Genomic DNA, 26732 nt, shown 5'->3' with positions numbered 1-26732 from the left:
ATGGGGAGCAGGGATGGCTAGGCATGGGGGTTATGAAGAGCAGGGATGGCTGGGCATGGGGGTTATGGGGAGCAGGGATGGCTGGGCATGGGGGTTATGAAGAGCAGGGATGGCTGGGCATGGGGGGTTATGGGGAGCAGGGATGGCTGGGCATGGGGGTTATGGGGAGCAGGGATGGCTGGGCATGGTGGTTATGAGGAGCAGGGATGGCTGGGCATGGGGGTTATGAGGAGCAGGGGTGGCTGGGCATGGGGGTTATGAGGAGAAGGGATGGCTGGCTAGGCATTGGGGTTATGGAGAGCAGGGATGGCTGGGCATGGGGGTTATGAGGAGCAGGGATGGCTGGGCATGGGGGTTATGGGGAGCAGGGATGGCTGGGCATGGGGGTTATGGGGAGCAGGGATGGCTGGCTGGGCATGGGGGTTATGGGGAGCAGGGATGCCTGGGCATGGGGATTATGGGCAGCAGGGATGGCTGGCTGGGCATGGGGGTTATGGGAAGCAGGGATTGCTGGGCATGGGGGTTATGAGGAGCAGGGATGGCTGGGCATGGGGGTTATGAGCAGGGATGGCTGGGTATGGGGGGTTATGAGGAGCAGGGAAAGCTGGGCATGGGGGTTATAGGGAGCAGGGATGGCTGGCTAGGCATTGGGGTTATGGGAAGCAGGGATGACTGTGCATGGGGGTTATGGGAAGCAGGGATGGCTGGGCATGGGGGTTATGGGGAGCAGGGATGGCTGGTTAGGCATTGGGGTTATAGAGAGCAGGGATGGCTGAGCATGAGGGTTATGGGAAGCAGGGATGGCTGGGCATGGGGGTTATGGGAAGCAGGGATGGCTGGGCATGGGGGTTATGGGGAGCAGGGATGGCTGGCTAGGCATGGGGGTTATGGGGAGCAGGGGTGGCTAGCTAGGCATGGGGGTTATGGGGAGCAGGGATGGCTGGCTAGGCATGGGGGTTATGGGGAGAAGGGATGGCTGGCTAGGCATGGGGGTTATGGGGAGCAGGGGTGGCTAGCTAGGCATGGGGGTTATGGGGAGCAGGGATGGCTGGCTAGGCATGGGGGTTATGGGGAGAAGGGATGGCTGGCTAGGCATGGGGGATATTGGGATATGCGAAGCAGGTGCTTTTATCCGGGAAATGCATTAGGAAGGCAAACCATACAGCACAGGAAGGGCTAATACACAATACTCCAAATCCTCACCTGAGCCCCTCAGACCTGCATCACGGGGGAAGGGGTATAGAATAGAGGGGGAGGGGGGGATAGTATAATTAACACCACAGAAAAATCCTTCGTTCACACATACGGTTGATAGATATAATGTGAGAGAAGAAACCAAACACTTTTCATATTAAACATACAGTAGTAACATAATAAAACAGGTCTCTATACACAGAGGTATATACCGCAGTAAGGGCCATGTATGAAAGTGTACTTATTACTCATGCGGATCCTCAGTGCATCTGATGAAGATGGGTGAATCTGGCCGGATCGGAGTGTCCCTCACTGATAATCAGTCCTCGTGTTGCTTTAAATGAGTTCCAAGGTTTTGTTAACGTGTTTAGGGATAAGTGTGGTTCCAAAAACAATCGCCCACAATGTTCCTATGGAGGCGCATCCTCATCAGGAAAGCAATAGCGCAATCAGGTGCGCATGAGGCGGGCAAATAGGAATATTTTTGTTGCGCTAAGCATCTGCCGATTCTTTGCGTGTGTATTACTCTAAAACGTGACCTGTATATACATAATGGGGGTAATTCCAAGTTGATCTCAGCAGGAAAATTTTTTAGCAGTTGGGCAAAACCATGTGCACTGCAGGGGGAGCAGATATAATATTTGCAGAGAGAGTTAGATTTGGGTGGGTTATTTTGTTTCTGTGCAGGGTAAATACTGGCTGCTTTATTTTTACACTGCAATTTAGATTGCAGATTGAACTCACCACACCCAAATCTAACTCTCTCTGCACATGTTATATCTGCCTCCCCTGCAGTGCATATGGTTTTGCCCAACTGCTAAAAAGTTCCTGCTGCAATCAACTTGGAATTACCCCCAATATTCTAGCAATGTGGATCCTTTTAAAAGGTGAGGAGTGACATCACTTGGGTCACATGACTACTGCCGAAAGAATGGATAATCGTAAGTGAAGGTAAAATACCTTACGAGCAATTTGTTTAATTTGTATAATAGCACTCAGCCTGTGACTCCCTTAAATAGATAATCATGGGGATCCTCGGTGACCATGAATAGCTTTATAATATACAGTAGAGGGTTCATTATCCCACATACAGATGGAACAAGATTAACTTAAGCTGGGTATACACTTGTCAGTCCGGCCGACCAGTCTAACGATTGCTAAGGTTTATGTACAAACGATTTTGGTGGTCATTCCGAGTTGATCGCTCGCTAGCAGTTTTTAGCAGCCGTGCAAACGCTATGCCGCCGCCCACTGGGAGTGTATTTTAGCTTAGCAGAAGTGCGAACGAAAGGATCGCAGAGCGGCTACAAAATAATTTTGTGCAGTTTCAGAGTAGCTTCAGACCTACTCAGCGCTTGCGATCACTTCAGCCTATTCAGTTCCTGTTTTGACGTCACAAACACGCCCTGCGCTCGCCCAGCCACGCCTGCGTTTTTCCTGGCACGCCTGCGTTTTTCCGAACACTCCCTGAAAACGGTCAGTTGACACCCAGAAACGCCCACTTCATGTCAATCACTCTGCGGCCAGCAGTGCGACTGAAAAGCTTAGCTAGACCTTGTGTGAAACGACATCGTTCGTTGTAATAGTATGATGCGCGTGCGCATTGCGCTGCATACGCATGTGCAGAAGTGCCAATTTTATGCCTCAGCGCTTCGCAGCGACCAAAAGCAGCTAGCGATCAACTCGGAATGACCCCCCTTGTGCATTCACACGTCAGCCTGTTCTATCAGTCCAGCAGACCATTTGAATAGGCCCGCCCACTTGTGATGTCACATTAAATGTATTCTGCGATCGACATATCAGTCTGTCGGCGGGTCATCCGTACGCACAGGCAGACGTACCAATAAATCTGCAGGACGGACCTGATATGTCTAGGTATTTTATATGAAAAGCTATTTGATTGGCTGCAGTTGCCTAATTAACAGTCTTCAGTTTCATTCCAAATGGGGTCCACAAGTGTATGAAACATAACGTAACAGCATTGATGTTACTTAGAGGGGAATATATGGCATATGCCGTGAGTATAAATTTCCACTGCATTTAGTGAGGAGTTCAGTGCCGCGGGTTGCGCTGTGACATAAGCGGATAGTGCTTGCTCAGCCGAGCAGCGGGCTCCACACAAGCTCCTCTCCAGCTCCCTGACAGCCGAGTGACAGCAGAACACAAACAAGGTGGGTGTCTGCCGGCAATGTTTAGCAAACCTCAGCCAGGAGTCTGGCGTAAGTGCAGGAAATATTTGGAGGGAAATGCTGATTTGGAGCAATCTGTTGAGTGAGAGAATGTGTCGGGCGGAAGGATTCCAGACTGGCGGAGAGGGTGATGACAGCTGAATATAGAACTTACCCAGTGAGCCTTTGGGACACGGCACAGCAGCAGGAAGGCCAAACTTGATCCTGGGCCACCAAACGCCTGATGTTAGTGTTTTTGGACATCCGTCATATATAACTGCAAAGGGGAGGAACAACGGACAGATTACAACGCATTCATCAGCAACTTCCTCTGTCTCCATTGCTGTCTCCAACTCCTGTAACGTCTCACTACCGAGCCTCGTTTTACCCTATTGTTTTATACTTGTTACCAGCCCGTCAAACATAACAACATAACAGTAATGTCAGCACCGGCAACACTTGAATTCCCCCCAAAGAGGTGAGGAGCAGTGTTAGCCTTTTATTATATATGTAGGATATTTTCTACTTCTGTCTCAGGCACATTTTCACCTTTATTTCATTTCACCGCACTTCTCCCACCTACGGGGCCTAGTTCTGAGTCAGATACAAGTGCCAATGCAGACGGATTTCCGCACACTGGGCCTAATTCAGACTGGATCGCTGCAGCGGCAGAGATCGCAGTCTGAAGCCCTGCGCGTGTCTGAAGCCACTGTGCATGCGCACCCCAGGAGCCCAGGGAGATGCTATAAGCATTATAAATAGCATTATAAATAGGGCTGTACTCATCACGGGCTATGTTTGCATGCAACTGGAGAGAGATAGGGTATTAGCCAATCAGCTCATAACTGGCATTTTTCAAACACAGCCTGTAACATGGCAGCTAAGAGCTGATTGGCTGGTACTTTATCTCCGTTTACTTGATCTCTCTATATTGCTTAGTACATCTCCCCGTTGCAAAGGCTTAGTAAGCCCCCCACCCCCAATGTACTATTTGCCCATTGGTCTGTTTTTGCAGTATATAACAATGGGGAAGGGAGGGAACATAATGTTGAATGTGGGGCGGTACTATTACTAGTTTAGGGTATATTCACTCGTAGCACCAAGGTTGGTGTCATCCCTACACCTGTGACTGTACCCAGAATGTTTACAGGGAAATATATCATGGCTTCTAAATAGTGGAGTAGCTGCCATAGCAACCAAGCACCTATCATTTTATAAGATGTTCTTGATACATGCTAATTAGAAGAGGATAAATTGCTAAGGGAAATGTCTCCACTTGCCCACTTTTGCACTCCTTAGCAGGCCTGATACATCCTTTCCTTAGGGGACTATTCAATTAAATACTGGCTAATTAGCGCGGAGCGCAGGGAAAGGCTATTCAATTAAATGGATCAGGGTTTAATGTGTTTAAACACTGATTCTGCGTAAACTGCTGAAACAATGGGTGTTCCCCTTGCTTTTATCTCATTGACGTCTCCTCGCAGCTCCTGAAGCTGCGAGCAGAAGTACACCCTCAGGGATTAATGCGTGGAAGCTGCGAGCAGAAGTACACCCTCAGGGATTAATGCGTGGAAACTGCGAGCAGAAGTACACCCTCAGGGATTAATGCGCGGAAGCTGCGAGCAGAAGTACACCCTCAGGAATTAATGCGTGGAAGCTGCGAGCAGAAGTACACCCTCAGGAATTAACACGCGGAAGCTGCGAGCGGAAGTACACCCTCAGGGATTAACGCGTGGAAGCTGCGAGCAGAAGTACACCCTCAGGAATTAACACGCGGAAGCTGCGAGCAGAAGTACACCCTCAGGGATTAACGCGCGGAAGCTGCGAGCAGAAGTACACCCTCAGGAATTAACACGTGGAAGCTGCGAGCAGAAGTACACCCTCAGGAATTAATGCGTGGAAGCTGCGAATAGAAGTACACCCTCAGGGATTAATGCGCGGAAGCTGCGAGCAGAAGTACACCCTCAGGAATTAATGCGCGGAAGCTGCGAGCAGAAGTACACCCTCAGGAATTAATGCGTGGAAGCTGCGAGCAGAAGTACACCCTCAGGGATTAACGCGCGGAAGCTGCGAGCAGAAGTACACCCTCAGGGATTAACACGCGGAAGCTGCGAGCAGAAGTACACCCTCAGGGATTAACGCGTGGAAGCTGCGTGCAGAAGTACACCCTCAGGGATTAATGTGTGGAAGCTGTGAGAAGTACACCCTCAGGGATTAACACGCGGAAGCTGCGAGTAGAAGTACACCCTCAGGGATTAACACGTGGAAGCTGCGAGCAGAAGTACACCCTCAGGGATTAACGTGTGGAAGCTGCGAGCAGAAGTACACCCTCAGGGATTAATGTGTGGAAGCTGTGAGAAGTACACCCTCAGGGATTAATGTGTGGAAGCTGTGAGAAGTACACCCTCAGGGATTAACACGCGGAAGCTGCGAGCAGAAGTACACCCTCAGGGATTAACACGTGGAAGCTGCGAGCAGAAGTACACCCTCAGGAATTAACGTGTGGAAGCTGCGAGCAGAAGTACACCCTCAGCGATTAACGTGTGGAAGCTGCAAGCAGAAGTACACCCTCAGCGATTAACGTGTGGAAGCTGCGAGCAGAAGTACACCCTCAGGGATTAACGTGCGGAAGCTGCGAGCAGAAGTACACCCTCAGGGATTAACGTGCGGAAACTGCGAGCAGAAGTACACCCTCAGGAATTAACGCGCGGAAGCTGCGAGTAGAAGTACACCCTCAGGGATTAACGCGCGGAAGCTGCGAGCAGAAGTACACCCTCAGGGATTAACACGCGGAAGCTGCGAGCAGAAGTACGCCCTCAGGAATTAATGCGTGGAAGCTGCGAGTAGAAGTACAACCTCAGGGATTAACACGTGGAAGCTGCGAGCAGAAGTACACCCTCAGGGATTAACGTGTGGAAGCTGCGAGCAGAAGTACACCCTCAGGGATTAATGTGTGGAAGTTGTGAGAAGTACACCCTCAGGGATTAATGTGTGGAAGCTGTGAGAAGTACACCCTCAGGGATTAACACGCGGAAGCTGCGAGCAGAAGTACGCCCTCAGGAATTAATGCGTGGAAGCTGCGAGTAGAAGTACACCCTCAGGGATTAACGCACGGAAACTGCGAGCAGAAGTTCACCCTCAGGGATTAACGCGCGGAAGCTGCGAGTAGAAGTACACCGTCAGCGATTAACGTGTGGAAGCTGCGAGCAGAAGTACACCCTCAGGGATTAATGTGCGGAAGCTGCGAGCAGAAGTACACCCTCAGGGATTAACGCGCGGAAACTGCGAGCAGAAGTACACCCTCAGGAATTAACGCGCGGAAGCTGCGAGTAGAAGTACACCCTCAGGGATTAACGCGCGGAAGCTGCGAGCAGAAGTACACCCTCAGGGATTAACGCACGGAAGCTGCGAGCAGAAGTACACCCTCAGGGATTAACACGCGGAAGCTGTGAGCAGAAGTACACCCTCAGGAATTAACGCGCGGAAGCTGCGAGCAGAAGTACACCCTCAGGAATTAATGCGTGGAAGCTGCGAGCAGAAGTACACCCTCAGGGATTAACGCGTGGAAGCTGCGAGCAGAAGTACACCCTCAGGAATTAATGCGTGGAAGCTGCAAGCAGAAGTACACCCTCAGGGATTAACGCGTGGAAGCTGCGAGCAGAAGTACACCCTCAGGAATTAATGCGTGGAAGCTGCGAGCAGAAGTACACCGTCAGCGATTAACGTGTGGAAGCTGCGAGCAGAAGTACACCCTCAGGGATTAACGCGTGGAAACTGTGAGCAGAAGTACACCCTCAGGAATTAACGCGCGGAAGCTGCGAGCAGAAGTACACCCTCAGGAATTAATGCGTGGAAGCTGCGAGCAGAAGTACACCCTCAGGAATTAATGCGTGGAAGCTGCGAGCAGAAGTACACCCTCAGGGATTAACGCGTGGAAGCTGCGAGCAGAAGTACACCCTCAGGAATTAATGCGTGGAAGCTGCGAGCAGAAGTACACCGTCAGCGATTAACGTGTGGAAGCTGCGAGCAGAAGTACACCCTCAGGGATTAACGCGTGGAAGCTGCGAGCAGAAGTACACCCTCAGGAATTAACGCGTGGAAGCTGCGAGCAGAAGTACACCCTCAGGAATTAATGCGTGGAAGCTGCGAGCAGAAGTACACCGTCAGCGATTAACGTGTGGAAGCTGCGAGCAGAAGTACACCCTCAGGGATTAACGCGTGGAAACTGCGAGCAGAAGTACACCCTCAGGGATTAACGCGTGGAAGCTGCGAGCAGAAGTACACCCTCAGGAATTAATGCGTGGAAGCTGCGAGCAGAAGTACACCGTCAGCGATTAACGTGTGGAAGCTGCGAGCAGAAGTACACCCTCAGGGATTAACACGCAGAAGCTGCGAGCAGAAGTACACCCTCAGGGATTAACACGCAGAAGCTGCGAGCAGAAGTACACCCTCAGGGATTAACACGCAGAAACTGTGAGCAGAAGTACACCCTCAGGGATTAATGCGTGGAAACTGCGAGCAGAAGTACACCCTCAGGGATTAACACGCAGAAGCTGCGAGCAGAAGTACACCCTCAGGGATTAACACGCAGAAACTGTGAGCAGAAGTACACCCTCAGGGATTAATGCGTGGAAACTGTGAGCAGAAGTACACCCTCAGGGATTAATGCGTGGAAACTGCGAGCAGAAGTACACCCTCAGGGATTAATGCGTGGAAACTGCGAGCAGAAGTACACCCTCAGGGATTAACGCGTGGAAACTGCGAGCAGAAGTACACCCTCAGGGATTAATGCGTGGAAACTGCGAGCAGAAGTACTCCCTCAGGGATTAATGCGTGGAAGCTGCGAGCAGAAGTACACCCTCAGGGATTAATGCGCAGAAGCTGCGAGCAGAAGTACACCCTCAGGAATTAACGCGTGGAAGCTGCGAGCAGAAGTACACCCTCAGGGATTAACGCGCGGAAACTGCGAGCAGAAGTACACCCTCAGGGATTAACGCGTGGAAACTGCGAGCAGAAGTACACCCTCAGGGATTAACGCGTGGAAGCTGCGTGCAGAAGTACACCCTCAGGGATTAACGCGCGGGTTATTCTCTGCTAAAAGAATCGGCCTGGTGTGGTGATTGGCTGCGGGGTAAATCCCATGGCTAACTGAATATGCCCCTTATGCCCAGATTTATCAAGCCATGGAGAGTGATAAATTGTACCGTGATAATGCACAAGCCAATCAGCTCCTAACTGTGATGTTACAGGCTGTGTTTGAAAAATTCCAGTTAGGAGCTGATTGGCTGGTACTTTCTCACCATGCTATTTATCACTCTCCAAGGGTTGATAAATCTGGGCATTAGTCTGGCTATGCCCGATCTTTCAATGGCTTCAATTAAAGGAAAACTGTGAAGAAGATACATTTTTGTTAATGTTGTTCATCTGTTATACTACGCACTTGAAAATACATATTTGTTATTTGTCCCTCGCTGTTAGATTTCAGTTATATATATCTAATGACCAGCAGATGTCACTGTAACAACAGCTGTACATACCTGTAACTAGAAGTCTTCTGCGTGTGTTTAATTAAGTACATTAACTAATTAAAGTATATTTAATGTTTATATAATTTTCAGAATTTTTTTTTTTTTTATAGTTCTCCTTATGTGGAGGTTCTGTCTGGACACATTTGTAGGACTTCTGTGCGAGGGGTAACGTTCTGGGGCATGTTTATCGTAAACTGCCTTTTTATGTGATTGTGATTTGCTCATTTTAAAAATGATTATATTTTGCAAGAATTTATGAAACATTATTTGCCGGGACAGAGCTTGGAGAAAGAGCTTATGGTTACATGACCCGGGTCATGCCTAAAAGGGTTTGATTGGTGGGCACAATAGAGCATGGAGATGACATCATCTCCAAGAGTCCACTGTAAGCAGAAAGCCTTGGATCACTGGAAGACTCAGATCCGGTGTGAATGGTGACGATTCAGGGAAACCCAAGCTCCAAGCCATGCACAGTGTCTCCGGTCCGAGCCGGGGGTTTATGTGTGAAAGTGGTATAAGATAAACTCTAAAGGGTCACAAATGAACATAATAAATGTCATAGCACAACAGTAATCCAATGTGAATGAAATAAAGTACATAACAATCAGAAAACAGTTGCTCATTTCATTCTGTAGGAGCACCGCCCTACATATAAGCCCAGACCTCACCTTCACAGCCACTCGGCGAGACCTCGGCAAACGGGTTGTCACAGCTGTTGCACTGGTGCCCAATCACTCCAGGCCGGCAAAAGCACTGACCGGTATCCAGATCACATGACCTTAAGGAAGAGCCAATGGGATAGCAATCGCAAGGCAAACACGTATCGCTTCCTTTGGGGCGATAATGAAACTCCTGCAGCCAGAGAACAAGAGGAACACGTCCGCTTTATTTACATTATTTCAGAATTCTAACAGACACATTTTCTACTAGCTGTGCTACCCGTTCTTCACACGGGAATTCCGATTTTCACGGTTGTAAATATAAATGAGTGTTAAAAATTTCGTAAATCTATAGAGATGTAAATCTGAGATGTCTTAATGTGAGTAAATATTGATCCATGGTTCTTGGCGTTACCCGAGGAGCACCCGTAGCAGATACGGTAAAAAGTGACAGGACCATTTTTGTAGTTTATTAAATTCTACACACTGGAGGCGCAGTCCAAATTTTGATCCGATTGTCCGTTTGGGCGTTATCATTCATGCAACGTAAGCCACGCATCGGTAATGACGTCATTATGACAACCCCCTTTTCATCCCCTTAGGGGAGGTTTATTAACATTCTAATTAGTTTTCCTATTTCCCACCTGCAGAATACCTGTTACATATCATCTTCCTAATGTATTGGGAAGTAAGAGAAATAGTAATGAGTCAGCGAGTGAGTGATGAGTCAGTGAGTGAGTGAGTCAGTTAGTCAGTGAGTGAACGAGTGAGTCAGTCAGTCAGTGAGTGAGCGAGTCAGTGAGTGAGGGGTTTCGCATTAATATATATAGATCACACAGCCATATGGAGCTGATGCTGTGCACTGTACATCAATACCCCCTAATTCAGTAACTGTGACCCCCACATGCCTTGCAGAATAACACCCCCCACCATCCCCCTGCCATAGAATAAGTTATTCTAATTAACAACAATTTTAATGCTGCCCGATTAAACAAGTCTGTGTGCCCAATGCATACACACAGACTGCCTATATGGTATATACAGCGCAGCTCTGCTAATATTGAGGGGTGTCATGTTCCGTGTTCCACCACAACATATAGATAATATACAATAATCCAAATAATAACCATGTGCATTAGACAATATGTAATGTAATAGTGCATCTAGTTCCCCTGCAGTGACAGCACTCCCTCCTACCTTGCAGTGACACTGCCCATTTGTTTTATTGCAGTCCGGATCGAAACCTTTATTGGTGTCACAGTTGCACGGTCCGCAGGTTCCATTCCCCCACCAGCCCCGGGGACACTGGTGATCCATTCTGAAAGGTAAGCGGCACATGATCAGTTATATATCACACAATGACAGATAATGAGCATCTGTGGACGCATCTTTGTATGCAACCATCAGACGCATCGTCACAACCTGTGCAACCCCCATACTAGGTGCAGATTCTCCACCAGAGCACGGCCTCCTATCTAAGAGTTACATGTCTGAGTCTGCAACCAGGTCTGCGACACACCCATAACGTGTCCATAGGACGGACGATATCTGTACGTCTGATTAGCCACCTCCCAATACATTTCCAGTACATTCCTGATACTGTGCATCTCTATAGCCCCTGTGACTCTGTGTGTACACACTGTGCCATGCGCAGTAGGGAACATGGGCATTGCATACGACGCACAATCAGGCCCAAGGCGTTTACACTACAGTCAGATAGTAATCACCCCTCTCTCCGAGTAACTTACCTATGCTCACAGTATCTTCCATAATGGTTGCCCGAGCACTCACAGGTATAGCCCAGGGCAGAAGTTGGGAGATGACGGCACACCCCTTTATTCACACACGGGTTCAGCTGACACACATCCACACAGCTCTCTCCATAGTACCCTGAGGAGACAAACCGAACCCCCGTTACCACCGAGAACACGGGACCTCCCCACTTACCGTCCTGTCATGTTAGATGACCACAAGTCTCATCATGTCTACTGGCAACAGTCATGATAACATACAGTAAGGCAATTACTCACAGGCTGGCAGGGCATGCTGAGTCATGTAGTTCCACAATAGCTACAAAGCCACAGGGCACCTATGCCATATGCTGAAGCAGAAAGAAACTGGTGCCCGTGCCTGTATCTTACTACACACCTGGGTGACAGACGCAGTCATGGCCCAGCCACTTGTCCACACAGGAGCTGTTCCCCTGGCAGGGGCCTGGAGCACACATATTAGGAACGCTGCAGCCAGTCTTCACATTCAAGATACTGGTTGGCTTGGGCAAGGTAATGCCACTAGATGTCTCTCCCAGTCGCAGCCCCTGGAAAGCAGCAGAGCACATAAAGGTGAGTACATTACACCAGGGATAACAACATAACTGTACGGATCGAAGGTAAGATTATAGACCTCACCTGTATGCAGCCCTCCAGGCCATTCTGCACCTCTCGGCCTCCCATAGTTCCTCCCACATAGAGATGTTTAACCCTCAGTCCATGCAACTCATTCCCAACATTTACTGTGTCCTGAAGAAGGATAGAACAACCGCTGCAGAATTTTATATAGCAAAAGCAGGACAAAATAAGCCCAACCCACCACTTGCCCATGCCCCGCCCCAAATCAGAAAAAGCCACACCTCTGCCTAGCACAAGCACATCCCACATTCTTGCAAAGTCACACCCACTTTCCACTTTGGGAGAATGGGAATGGTTCTAGTACACATGGACATACTGAGATAGGAGAAATATGTTGGGCGGTGGAGAAGTGATAATCATGGGCTCCTCCTAGGGGGGTGTAGGGAAAGCTGAACATGGCGCAGTGGGAGCAGTTTATATGATAAGCACATATCATACACAGAGGGGAAACTTTTACAGAAATTATAGGGTTCTCTCTAGGAAAAGGGGTTTGGAGCCCTAGTGTTTTCATCATACTGACTTTATTTTCTATGAACTCTACAAGTTACTACCAATAGGTGGGACATTCACACCATAAGTTACAGTGAAAGAAATCAGGCACACTTAGGGTGGGGGTCCAGTTGCCCAGAACTCCGCTTTCTAATGCGCAGTGGAGGTTGGAGGATGCTGCAGCAGTGCGACTCCGCTAACAGCTCCCATTTCAGCAACGGGATAGACCACCAGGAGAGGAGGACCACTGCACTGGGAATAGGGACTAAATATAACAGGGAAGGGGCAGGACAGAGGCTAGATGGGGAGGGGTGGAGTGGGGACAGACTTAGGTGAGACGGCACCTAGGTCCATTTACTAGTCCTTTAATAACTGTTTGGGGCATGTTCTGTTGTCATGGAAACAGCTTTACTCTCACTGTTATTTTACACCTGCTACAGCTCCCCCCCCCCACCCCCCACCCCCCTCCCATGTCAGGCATTATACTGTAAGTGCACTGATAGATGGGTAATTACCAAGATCATTAGTGTCTAGTAAACTTGGGGGTCATTCAGACCTGATCGCACGCTAGCTTTTTTGCAGCGCTGCGATCAGGTCAGAACTGCGCATGCGTATGCACCGCAATGCGCAGGCGCATCGAACAAGTACAAAGCGGTTCGTTGCTGTGCGATGGGTTTAATGAAAGAATCCGTTTGCACAGCTGATCGCAAGGTGATAGACAGGAAGAGGGCGTTTGCGGGTGGCAACTGACCGTTTTCAGGGAGTGGTTGGGAAAACGCAGGCGTGCCTAAGCGTTTGCAGGACGAGTGTCTGATGTCAATTCTGGTCCCGGACAGGCTGAAGTGATCGCAGCGGCTGAGTAAGTCCTGCGCTACTCAGAGACTGCACAAGATCTGTTTGTAAAGCTCTGCTACACATGCGTTCGCACACTTGCAAAGCAAAAATACACTCCCCCTATGGGCGGCGACTATGCGAACGCAGGACTGCAAAAAAAGCTTAGCGAGTGATCAGGTCTGAATGACCCCAAAAGTTAGGTTTCCTATAATGCATTAGTAACAGAGATCCGTGCCTGGGTAAGTTCCCTCCTAGTCCGATGCTGTACTATTCCATGGATTTTATACCCGTTCTGTAAAGCATTGATTCCCCGTCTTACCTTTCACATAACTGTACACCCTATTTATCTAGTATTTATAAATGCTTTTCTCCTGAATCCCTGTAGTAGTATCAAGCTCCTGTAACTTACAGTGTTGGCGCCTTAACATTTTCAGACAGGGTACCTGGTAAATCCCATGGTCCAAGTTGATGGTGATGACGTAACGCGTTTCGCGCCCACTGCGCACATCGCGCAACTCCAGCTGCAGGTCATGCCACCTCCCATCATTCACCTCCATATGATCCAATAGGAGACTGGAGGTTCTGCTGGTGCCACGGGTGACTGAGAAGGAGACCAGGCCCGAGGTCAGCTGTGGAGACAGAACCCGGACATTAGCGAGAGAACTGTTCTGCTAACAAACAGTACTGTGTATAATACTAAAGCTGAGTGTTTTTACTGGGGTCAGTCTGTCTACTTATCCAGAGCGCTTGTCAAAAAGTTCCTCATGCCCCAGTGAGGTCACTGGTTCCTTGTGAACTGATAGGCTGCATTGTCAGTGAGGTCACTGCTTGCTTGTAAACTGATAGGCTGCATTCTCAGTGAGGTCACTGCTTGCTTGCGAACTAATACGCTGCATTGTCAGTGAGGCCACTGCTTGCTTGTGAACGGATAGGCTGCATTGTCAGTGAGGCCACTGCTTGCTTGTGAACGGATAGGCTGCATTGTCAGTGAGGTCACTGCTTGCTTGTGAATGGATAGGCTGCATTGTCAGTGAGGCCACTGCTTGCTTGTGAACGGATAGGCTGCATTGTCAGTGAGGTTACTGCTTGCTTGTAAACGGATAGGCTGCATTGTCAGTGAGGTTACTGCTTGCTTGTAAACGGATAGGCTGCATTGTCAGTGAGGCCACTGCTTTCTTGTGAACGGATAGGCTGCATTGTCAGTGAGGTCACAGCTTGCTTGTGAACGGATAGGCTGCATTGTCAGTGAGGTTATTGCTTGCTTGTAAACGGATAGGCTGCATTGTCAGTGAGGTCACAGCTTGCTTGTGAACGGATAGGCTGCATTGTCAGTGAGGTTATTGCTTGCTTGTAAACGGATAGGCTGCATTGTCAGTGAGGTCACAGCTTTCTTGTGAACGGATAGGCTGCATTGTCAGTGAGGTCACAGCTTGCTTGTGAACGGATAGGCTGCATTGTCAGTGAGGTTATTGCTTGCTTGTAAACGGATAGGCTGCATTGTCAGTGAGGTCACAGCTTGCTTGTGAACGGATAGGCTGCATTGTCAGTGAGGTCACAGCTTGCTTGTAAACGGATAGGCAGCATTGTCAGTGAGGTCACAGCTTGCTTGTGAACGGATAGGCTGCATTGTGAAAACAGAGATTATTCCCCCTCACAGCGCTGGTAATCAGCTGCTCAACTCCAATCCCAGGTATACACCAACACCTGTAGTTAACACTGCACAAAAAAAAGAGATTTGGAGAGGAGTGTACAGCGCTAAAAACCCCTTAAATCCGGATAATGTCTATATGTAAAACACAATAAGAATTATTCTATCCTTTGCACATAAAAATGAACAATAATAAAAGTTCTAATAAATGTCTTAGTAGATAATTAGTGAAAAGCATATGATATAGAGAGCATTAATTAAAGCAGTTGGTAATCGTTATGCAAACTTGATATCCAGCTGATTGTCAGTAGTGAGATCGGTTTAAACAGAATCTCCGTTTTTTGCTGTGCTCACTATGAAACTGACACTCACTTTAAAAAAACCAATACCGTTCACTGAAAGGTATCTTTATATTCCTTAATCCCATCTGGTGTCTTCAGGATTCAGGACTCCAACAGACCAATCACAAATGGATAAAAAGAAGTACCCCTTAGGGAATTTATTCACAAAGACGTAACAAATTTTTCTTTAAAAAGAAGAACACGGAACGCATACCCGCTCCCAAACAGAGGCTGTGCTTCACCACTGAGATGTCCGGAATATCTCAGTCCGCTGTAACGGCAAACAGCCTCAGGGGTGCGGGTAAGTTGCGGCTCTCTCCTGGATCAGCTCCCACGTCACTACAGCATCAACGCGTTTCGGGGGTCCGCCCCCTTTCTCAAGATACGAGATATTCCGGACATCTCAGTGGTGAAGCACAGCCTCTGTTTGGGAGCGGGTATGCGTTCCGTGTTCTTCTTTTTAAAGAAAAATTTGTTACGTCTTTGTGAATAAATTCCCTAAGGGGTACTTCTTTTTATCCATTTGTGATTGGCCTGTTGGAGTCCTGAATCCTGAAGACACCAGATGGGATTAAGGAATATAAAGATACCTTTCAGTGAACGGTATTGGTTTTTTTAAAGTGAGTGTCAGTTTCATAGTGAGCACAGCAAAAAACGGAGATTCTGTTTAAACCGATCTCACTACTGACAATCAGCTGGATATCAAGTTTGCATAACGATTACCAACTGCTTTAATTAATGCTCTCTATATCATATGCTTTTCACTAATTATCTACTAAGACATTTATTAGAACTTTTATTATTGTTCATTTTTATGTGCAAAGGATAGAATAATTCTTATTGTGTTTTACATATAGACATTATCCGGATAGGCTGCATTGTCAGTGAGGTCACTGCTTGCTTGTGAACGGATAGGCTGCATTATCAGTGAGGTCACTGAATACCTGTGAACTTATAGGCTGCATTCTCAGTGAGGTCACTGCATGCTTGTGAACTGATAGGCTGCATTTGCAGTGAGGTCACTGCTTGCTTGTGAACTGATTGTGCCATTGTATACTATAGTATCCATGGAGGACAGAGCGGGTATTTATATGGTCAGAATAGAAAGCAGAGGGCAGCCTTGCTGAATATTAATCTTACATATTTTTTATATTGAAATAAGCTAATGAACTCGCATGTATCAAGCTGTGATTGTGATTTCCTGATTGATACTGGAGCATTGTCTAACAATCTCAAACTTTCATTACTTATTATGCATTTAAGCAACATTGTGGTTTATTACGTAAGTATCCACATGAGGCTGTAAGTACTGAACGTGCCTGGCACAGGATGGTGGTATACTGCCCAGCGTGCGCCTGCAGCAGCACCCCGTCAGCCCGTCGTGTCCGGAATGACAGCCCCATGAACCAGGGGATGGAGATCTTCACTTCATTTTTGAAGTCCCAGGAGAGGATCCCACTTCCGTTGAAATGATGGGGATGGTGCATCGCTGCGAGAAGGAAAACACCAGTTAGTTACTGATGGGGAGATTTATCATACCTTCTAAAGAGGACAACTGCAGCTGTTGCCTATAGCAACCAGATTCTAGCTATCATTTTAAACACGGCACTAGATAACTAGGGTGTGAAAGCCCACAGGGACAGCTTACAGTCCACAATACAAGCCTAGAACATAGAGGAAGTAACAAAGTAATTTCCAACTTTCACTATCCAATGATAATGCTGGGCTTATGGAGTTCTGTTTATTAAGTCTTCAATGAAATGTTTCAGTTTCCAGCCCCTAGAGGGCAGCACTGTTCAATGTTTCTCCTCCCTACTCACTTGACCAAAGAGAAGTCACAAGTCACGAACATTTATCACATATAGGAAAAACGCTCTATATAATTAATGATCTGTCTCTCTGTTTAACTTTTAATTTTGCTGTCATACTTAGAGAAAGAACCATTTTGTTTAAATAAACTCTGCAAATGATTGGTATCCATATAATACAGCTACAATAACTAAAATAACATTTCATTTCCCAGTAGATCCCTGGAAATCTCAGGTTGTACTCCGGTACTCACCAACCCTGCAGTCCTTGCCGCCAAATCCCAATGGACAAGCACATGTGTAGGTTCCCCAGCCCGATGAGCAGTTGCCACCATTCTTACATGGGTTGGAGTCACACAGGGATTGCTTGGCATGGCACCCTGGCAAAGAGAGAGAGAGAGAGAATAAGGGAGTATACCCTGGCTATAGCATATAGCTGCATCACTGGCGTATCTACAGTATAATGGGTGAGTGTGTGCGGTGCACAGGGGCCCCTGGATCCAGAGGGGGCCCGCACTGCACACACTGCACCCATTTTTTCTATACTTACCTTTCCGGCATCCATCGGTGACTGTGTGTGAGCCCCCTCCTCTCCCGTAGCCGGCACCGCCGCTGCTAGCGCACTGTGCACTAGAGACTCTGGCACAGTGGCAGAGTCTACAGCGCATGCGCAGGACTCCGAAAAGATGGCACGGCGGACATTTTTTCGGAGTCCTGCGCATGCTCTGCAGACTCTGGCACTGTGCCAGAGTATCACTGCTCAGAGCGCTAACAGCGGCGCTGCCGGCTACGGGAGAGAAGGGGGCCCACACACGGAGACTGCACACGGGTCCCCTCCTCTCTTGAGACGCCTCTGAGCTGCATGTATTAGTAATTGGTGCGTATAATTGTACTGCTGCATACAACAGATCTATGGGCCTAATTCAGACCTGATCGTTGTTGTGCGAATTCGCACAGCGGGCGATTATCGAATGACTGCACATGCGTACGTATCGTAATGCGCAGACGCGAGGCCAAACCGCGAATATATCCTGTGTTTGTTTTTATCACTAGGCGAACGCAGGCTGATTGACAGGAAGAGGACGTTTGTGGGTGGTAACTGACAGTTTTCTGGGAGTGTCAAAAAAAACGGAGGCGTTCCCAAGCGTTTTCAGGGAGGGTGTGTGACGTCCGCTCCGGCCCGATCACCCTGTTTGTATCGCACTTTAGGAGCAAATACTGTACTGCGCACACACTGCACAGACTGGAAAAATCATTTGATGGTGAGGTGCAACCGGATTTGCAGCTGACCAGTGTTTGCAAAGCTTTTCGCACGGCGTACGCAGACTTGAACGGGGCGGTTATTCACTCTGTCTGACCGGCGACTATCTAATTGCAGACGTCTGCAAATTCACAGAGGAGCGATCAGGTCTAAATTAGGCCCTATGGTGGTCATTCCGAGTTGATCGCACGTAGCAACTTTTTGCTGCTCGTGCGATCAACTAGACGCCGCCTATGGGGGTGTGTATTTTAGCATAGCAGGGCTGCGATCGCTTGTGCAGCCCTGCTATGCTAAAAAAGTTTCCTTGAAAACAAGACCAGGGTCAGACCTACTTACCCTGTGCGACAGATCCAGCGACGAAGGTTCCGGGATTGACGTCAGACATCTGCCCTCCAAACGCCTGGACACACCTGTGTTCGGATCTCCATGCGCCCGGAAAACGGTGAGTAGACGCCCTGGAACGCCTACCCGCTGTCAATCTTCTTGCGATCGCGCAAGTGATCACTTTCTACTTTCTTCTGGTCGTTGTCGGGCGACGGCAACGACGTGCGTGTGCATTTCAGCCGGCCCACATGCGCATTTCCGATCCGTTCGCACCGCAGCGAAGAACCGCTGCGTGCGAACGGGTCGGAATGACCCCCAGTGTTAGTAAGAGAGAAGTGGATGCAGTGTAATGTAGAATTATCTGCTGATTCTGTGCGACACAAAGGGGTGTGGTATTGAAAGTCGACAGTAACTAGGTCGACAATGTCTAGGTCGACCACTATTGGTCGACAGTAACTAGGTCGACAGGGTGTCTAGGTCGACAGGGTATTTAGGTCGACATGTTCTAGGTCGACAGGTCAAAAGGTCGACATGAGTTTTTAATGTTATTTTGGTGTTGTTTTCTTCGTAGAGTGACCGGGAACCCCAATTAGTGCACCGCTCGGCACAGATCACCGTTCCAATCGTAGTCCACGTGGATCGTTAAGTATGAAAAGGTTCAAAAAAAGAAAAAAATTGTGAAAAACGCATGTCGACCTTTTGACCTGTCGACCTAGAACATGTCGACCTAAAGACCCCGTCGACCTAGACACCCTGTCGACCTAGTTACTGTCGACCAATAGTGGTCGACCTGGACATTGTCGACCTAGTTACTGTCGACTTTCAATCCGGATCCCGACACAAAGAGAGGGAGAGAATACTACATAGCAGTATCCTGTATCTGTAAAGGCAGATGACGGTATCCGCTCATAAGCAAGGATATGACCCTGTGTATCCTACCTGCAGATGTTCCGTTATTTGCTATATACGAAGCCAGGTCAACCTTCCTGCTGTCAATGTACAGGTCCTTCATGCAACCTATGAACTCTCTGTGTGTAACCGGGAAGTTCTCAGGCAGATTGGGGACACCACCCAGGAGCAGGGGGCCTGTGAGGTCCAAAGATCTGCAAAAATAAAAACAGCTTAAGTGTGCAATACAATCCTACTCCTACTGGGCCACTCATGCCGCTTATTAATGGTTCTGTATTCCGGTGGCATTTATGTACGTACAGATGATGAGGAACCAACTGTGGAAACTGCAAAAGTTCAAATCTCATGCAGACTTTTATTCAGTATTCTGTAGGTCACCCTCTCATTCTGTCTATTAGGGAGGGTCCTAGAAGGCCGACAGCGCCCCAGGGTGTCGCTGGCTCCAAGTGAACAGATGCATTCTCCAATCCCTGCTTCCACCGTGTGTCGGTGGCTGCCAGACTTTAGTAGCCGACGGCACAGAGAATGCCTACTCACTTTTTGGAACTGGACTGCACCCCTTCCGCTGCGCACGTGTAGTTCCCAATCTCACTGCCGAATTTCAGGGCCACAGAAATGTCACAATCATCCACTGCCAGCACGGCCACCTTCTTTTTGGACGGTCCCTGAGCTACCCCCATAGATCCAGTCTTTGGCTGTACAGGAGGGTGAAACAAAACATAAACCAAAAATAAATCATAATATGAATATTAAAGATAAAATCAATTAAAAACTTTGATCTCTATTTATATATCTGCTGTACTATGTCTGTTATCTCAATTTGTTAATGTTTGTTTCTTTAAATAAATAAAAATTTACGATAAAAAAAAAAAATCAATTAAAAACGACAACGTTTTATGTATAAGGGAAGAGGTTGTGACAATGAACAACTCACAAAGGTATCCAGTCAGAATGTCAACCTTTAAAAATGATGCCATGGTCAAAATGTCAACATGTTCATTATGCCGACATTTTTATTGTCAACATCAGAATGTTGACGTTACATTTTAGTATTTTATTTAGGGTTCGGCTTAAGGTTAAGCTTAAATACGCAAAAACGGTATGGTGACATTTTGATGTCAACCTGTAAAATGCTGACACAATAGTCATGTTGACATAATTTTTTCTTGTTGACATTCAGAATTTGCCAACATTCTGTTGGCAACATTATAGGAGCAATTCAAATGTTGCTCCGATCATGACGCCCATTAGCCGCAGCAGTCACATTTCAGCTCGGGGGGGGAACTACAAATGGCCGGCTGTCGGAATACCGGCGCCCAGCATACCGGCGACGGGATCCCGACAGCCGAAATGCCGGCAGCGGGGTGAGCGCAAAAGAGCCCTTTGCGGGCTCGCTGCGGGCACGGTGGCGCACGCTACTTATTCTCCCTCCAGGGGTGTCGTGGACCCGCAAGATGGAGAATAGTTGTCGGTATACCGGCGGTCGGGATTCTGGTGCCGGTATGCTGAGCGCCGGGATCCTGACAGACGGTATATTGAGTGCCACCCTTTAGCTCGCACCTCCGGAGGCTGCGAGTTAAAATGTGTGAAAATTCGGCTGTTCGGGCGACCAACCAGGACTTTTCCCCGCCGCGCCAATTAGCTTAGACGGATTTTGCAGCTTTACGAGGTTAAACCCTGTCTAACTGGATGTGATAAGCGCGATAATTAAAGTGGTCCAGAACAACTGAATGGGCACCCTTTAATTATCAATAAGAGGTTAACGTAATTTAGGGCGCTAATTACTGCCATTAGTTGAATTAGATGGTACCAATGAGGGATTTTCCAATCGGTGGTCACCCGCAGACCACCCCAACACCCCCTGTTCCCCACCAGGTATAAATATCCTCTAGGTATCCCACAGGAAGTCCGTCTGATACGTGTACTTCTTACCTTGTTGTAGTAGCGGAGCTGGATGGTGTGCCATTTCCCATCACTAACACCCCCGGGAATAAACGGGGTCACCAGGGTGCTGGATTCACCTTGAAACCACATAATGGAAAAAACGTACATTAAACATTGAAGTTGCTAAGCAACCTTCATCTACCGCACATCACTATATCAATGTGGACGGTTAAACAGCTTCATTCTGTCCTGGCCGTACTCATAAAATTAATACCAGGAGCCAGAACTCATTGCCCCATCACCCCTCTAACAGATGTCCACACTGCTGAGGTTGCTAAACCCATTTCTCCAGCATCCATCAGGCAAAGAATGAGGTGTAATTAATGGAAGAGTGCGGCGTGTATCTTGGAGAGTGGAGTAATGCTCATTAATGATGCACTCAGCAACGTCTTCTTTCCCAGCAGACACAGAACCACAATTCTAGCGCCTGATACAATAGACTATTAAGCGGTAAACGTGAAGCCTGACGTCTGCCTGAGCCGGGTCTCCTCTGTCACACCGAGGACAGGAGATTTACAGCAGCGGTTACTGCATGTAACGGAGCTATCAATCCAGCGAGCAGGGATCCTGCCATACAAACCATGTAAGCAGGACCTGTGTCCCTGCAAGTAATGTGCCACTTAATGGCAGTCTTATATAACACACAGACGTCACGGCCTCCTGGAGGGTGGACGCGGCAGACGGCACTTTGCAAAGTCGGTTTAATATCTCTGACGCCAGACTTGTAACATGAAATATTTATTAATGCATGGGATATTTTCAGATGCATCTGATCCAGAGGAGGATTCGGCACAGAAGAGCAATGCGGGAGGTGTATCCCTGTGGCCTGTAAAACCGGAGGATAGTTTCCCACTGATCCGTCATTCACGATGCTGGCAGAGGGGAACTTGTAGTTCTACTGTACGTTCCCCGACATGACAAGTGCAGTGGACGTAAAAGGTATGCCGACATATAATCAACGTTCACTATGGCGACATAATGACACTTAGGACAGCGACACGGTTAACAAGTTTACATATGACAGGTGGACATCTGGAAAATGTCAACATTAGGGTTAGGCTTAGGTGTAGGGATACGAAAGATACAGTTTCAAACCCGCGCTCCAACTCAATGAGGCTGCAGCAGCTGCTAGAGTGGTCACCTCCACTCCAAAAAGTCCTCAATACAAATACACAGTTGCAGATGCGCGCTCCTTCTGGAATGACTTACAATTAGTGGACACCGGAAAATCTTCAAGAATCAATCAATTTCAGAATGAGGTCAGCTCTTCTCTAGGCTATTATCTCCCCATATCCATTTTCCAAAATACGTGGGGTGTCCTCAGATGCCCACCCATCAGCGTTTGTGTACTGTTACTAGGGTACCTCCCGGGATGTCTGCACCCTTTCACCGCTGGCCAGGCACCTTCTTTTCCGTAGTTGGTCTGCTACAGTCTATCCCAGATACCACCAACGCGTTTCAGCTCCTGAGAGCCTTTTTCAAGGTGTATATACACCTTGAAAAAGGCTCTCAGGAGCTGAAACGTGTGAAAATGCATATGGGGAGATAATAGCCTACAGAAGAGCTGACCTCATTCTGAGATTGATTGATTCTTGAAGATTTTCCGGTGTCCACTAATTGCAAGTCATTCCAGAAGGAGCGCGCATCTGCAACTGTGTATTTGTATTTAGGTGTAGGGATACATTGCAAATTAATTGCTGACATGGGTCCCGATTCAGACCCGCAAATCCGGTGGTCCTATGGCAAGAGGTCTGAGTAAACTGCGGCCGTTTGGAAGCGGGACGGGGTAGCGTAGGGCAGCATTTTTTAAAATGGGGGTGTGGCCCCATTTTGTAGGCGTGGCCAAGCCAGTTCTGCCAGTCTTTTTGAGTGAGCTGAGGCTTACTCAGAGGGCTGCGAACATCTGATGCTGAGTCTTCGGACGCAGCACTCGGATCACAAGTGCCGGCAGGAGGCGACTATTTCCTGCAGCATTACCATATTACTTGTACTGTAATACACAGCCTCTTCCCTGCGGCTGTTCAAACAAGTATTGTGATCATGTCGATATTTCTTCGGCGATGACATGATGTACGCGTCAACAAGTTCTCCGTCGACATAATGTCCTGAACCCATTTATAAATACTTTTCTTCAACACGTAGTAACTTATAAAGCCGAGGAAATAAGAATGGGTGATGAGAACGGAATCCAAGGTTCAGACAAAGAGGAGGTGTATTGTTCTGCTAGAGGATTTTGAAAAATAGGGACAATTCCAGAGACCTACACTTAAATCTGGGACTGTCCCAGATAATTGGGGACAGTTGGTAACAGAGCACAGGTGGGAAATTCTATCTGCTGCCGCCGCCCACCGCGCTGTCACTTTCTGCCTAGAGCCAGCGGCTGCAGTATTCAAATGAGATGCAAATGAGACATTCAGCGGCACCCTAATGATGTAAGGAGAAAGATGGCTTCTGTCGGGGAGAAGGTAGAAAGGATAATTACAGCAGCTCTTTTGCTCCTTTAGTTACTAATAAATGCCTTAAGTAATAATTCTCAATCGTTTTCATGCTGAAATTACATGATTAGCGAAATGTAGCAGAAATAAAATGAATTATCTGACCTTTAGACGTGGAGATTAAATTAGTCCTCTAGATGAGACTGTTGGTAATTAGTGTATGTTACAGCACCTCCATACTGTACCAAAGGCTGCCGTGATATTAGCGAACTACAAGTCACAGCATGCCTCTGACTCTACAACAGCTGAAGAATGTTGCTACGGGCAACATCACCACTTGTATAAACTGCAGTTTAGTAAATATGCCCCTAGGTGTCCCTTCCAGCCCACTTATGTTCTAGGCAGCACAAACCTGTGGAGTATTTCAGCTGCACCTGTCCATCGGTAATCTCTACCGCGATGAAGTCATGTTTCTCGTTCAAACGTCCATTGTAAAACAGGAGACCATTCCTCTCTTTGGTGGCAAATCTAAACGGGGTGATCCAATCAAAGCCAAATTAATACACAACGTCATCGCCTCTGACACAACAGTACTGCGCTGATAACACTCCCATACCAGCCTTACCATTCATCTCCATCCCTATTAACATACTGGGGCTGATTCTGAGTCTTTGCCGCTACAAAGTCCTTCCCTAGTGTACACCAGTGCAACCCAATGTGCATGGACTGAGGACTTGTGAGCGGCTGTGTATGCAACCAGTTTCACAAACATGCACAAAAGGTGGAGCACCTCCATGTGTTCTCCAAGTCACCCACCAGGAACACCCAATACATTCCGTGCGCCCGATATCAGCAGTGCATGCGACTACGTACGTCATCGGCAGTGCATGTGACTACGCCCGTCATCTGTGACTCAGGAACATGCCGATTATTGGCTGTCATGTTTCTAAAGAACCACTGAAAAATTCAGTGTATCATTGCTGTGTCACTTATGAGTTAAATAGACATTTCAGTTGAAATAGAAAGAAGAGAAAGTGCAGGTGCACACTCTTAGTACTAAGCTCTGCTAATCAGAATAATTATAATAAACTCTGCAATATAACATAAGAGTAAATGTAAGGTGCTTAGCATAATTTGGGCCAAAAATATGGGCCCACCAACTGCCACACAGTGATCTCATCTGGTGGTTCCCTAACACTAAGGTTCAAGTCCAGGGCATGGGACCCCCCCCCCTCAGGCCAACACAAGCCAGCCGCCCCAAGGCCTCACACTAGAGAGAGGTATACGTGTTAAAAGGTGTTGTATTAGTAAGAAGCAGCAGCTATGTGTTGAGAGTGTTAAATAGGTGAGAGGCCCATATTTTTGGCCAAAATTAAGCTAAGCCCCTCAAATGTACTCTATGTAGAGTTTATTCTAATTATTCTGATTAGCAGTGTTTAGTACTTGGCGTGTGCACCCGCACTTTATCTATTTTTATGTGTGGAACTACAAGTCTCAGCATGGTAGCACCACTTATTATGTTTAGAATTACGGTGTGCAGTCCTAGGCCCCCTCCTCTTTCGACTGATACACTTATTGTATGTTGCAAGTAGAGCAGCACTAAGTACCAGGCTTTTAGCACGCTGCAAATGTGTATCTTATGTTATGTCACACTGACAACCAGTCTATGGATCATTATTCATTCATTATTTGACTTCTTTTTTTAAAAGTGTCGACTGTGATAGCAATGTGGGCAAGAGCGCATCACACTCAGGAAAGAGCAAAGATTTCCGTGTATGAGTGAAATAAAATGTCTCGTTATTTGACGTTAATTCATTTAATTACGGCGCTGGCGGTATGTTGTGGTGTAAGATGCTGATATGCATTAATAAAGCTGTAAATTAGGCTGCAGGTGGGAGAGGTTGGGGTTAGGCTGCAGGAAGGAGAGGTTAGGGTTAGGCTGCAGGAAGGAGAGGTTAGGTTAGGCTGCGGGAGGGGAAGGTTAGGGTTAGGCTGCAGGTGGGAGAGGTTAGGGTTAGGCTGCAGGAAGGAGAGGTTAGGGTTAGGCTGCAGGAAGGAGAGGTTAGGGTTAGGCTGCGGGAGGGGAAGGTTAGGGTTAGGCTGGTTAGAGGGATGTGTTAAGGTTAGGCTGCAGGAGGGTAAAGTTAGGGATAGGCTGTTGGAGGGGGAGGTTAGGGTTAGGTTGCGGGAGGGGGAGATTAGGGTTAGGCTATGGGAGGGGTGTGCTAGAGTTAGGCATCAGGAGGGGAGGTTAGGGTTAGGCTGCAGGAGGGAATGGTTCGGCTTAGGCTGCAGTAGGGAGACTTTAGGGTTAGGCTGCGGGAGGGGCAGATTAGGGTTAGGCTATGGGAAGATTGTGTTAAGGTTAGGCTGCAGGAGGGGAAAGTTAGGGTTAGGCTGTGGGAAGGGTGTGTTAGGGTTATACTGCACGAGGGGGGAGTTAGGATTAGGCTGCAGGAGGGAGACGTTAGGGTTATACTGCAGGAGGGGGAAGTTAGGATTAGGCTGCAGGAGGGAGACGTTAGGGTTATACTGCAGGAGGGGGAAGTTAGGATTAGGCTGCAGGAGGGGAAGGTTAGGGTTATACTGCAGGAGGGGGAAGTTAGGATTAGGCTGCAGGAGGGGATGGTTAGGGTTATACTGCAGGAGGGGGAAGTTAGGATTAGGCTGCAGGAGGGGAAGGTTAGGGTTATACTGCAGGAGGGGGAAGTTAGGATTAGGCTGCAGGAGGGGATGGTTAGGGTTATACTGCAGGAGGGAGAAGTTAGGATTAGGCTGCAGG

General features: G+C 47.9%; 1 protein-coding gene across 1 annotated transcript in view; it reads right to left on the bottom strand.

Moving 5' to 3' along the window:
- Positions 1–26732, bottom strand: part of CELSR3 (cadherin EGF LAG seven-pass G-type receptor 3) — a 237479-nt gene that overhangs the window by 56522 nt on the left and 154225 nt on the right. Inside the window, exons 4-16 of the mRNA XM_063941154.1 lie at positions 24363–24478; positions 21504–21592; positions 20109–20266; positions 19602–19765; positions 17332–17457; positions 16589–16758; positions 13724–13909; positions 11958–12068; positions 11698–11866; positions 11298–11439; positions 10747–10867; positions 9559–9742; positions 3538–3639 (exon numbers count right to left, since the gene is read on the bottom strand). Of these exons, the coding sequence (XP_063797224.1) occupies positions 3538–3639; positions 9559–9742; positions 10747–10867; positions 11298–11439; positions 11698–11866; positions 11958–12068; positions 13724–13909; positions 16589–16758; positions 17332–17457; positions 19602–19765; positions 20109–20266; positions 21504–21592; positions 24363–24478 (1838 nt within the window). The remainder of the gene's footprint in view (positions 1–3537; positions 3640–9558; positions 9743–10746; positions 10868–11297; positions 11440–11697; positions 11867–11957; positions 12069–13723; positions 13910–16588; positions 16759–17331; positions 17458–19601; positions 19766–20108; positions 20267–21503; positions 21593–24362; positions 24479–26732) is intronic.

Source organism: Pseudophryne corroboree, chromosome 9 (assembly GCF_028390025.1).
Source record: "Pseudophryne corroboree isolate aPseCor3 chromosome 9, aPseCor3.hap2, whole genome shotgun sequence".
Taxonomy (NCBI): Eukaryota; Metazoa; Chordata; class Amphibia; order Anura; family Myobatrachidae; genus Pseudophryne; species Pseudophryne corroboree.
This window is presented reverse-complemented; position numbering and strand designations above follow the sequence as displayed.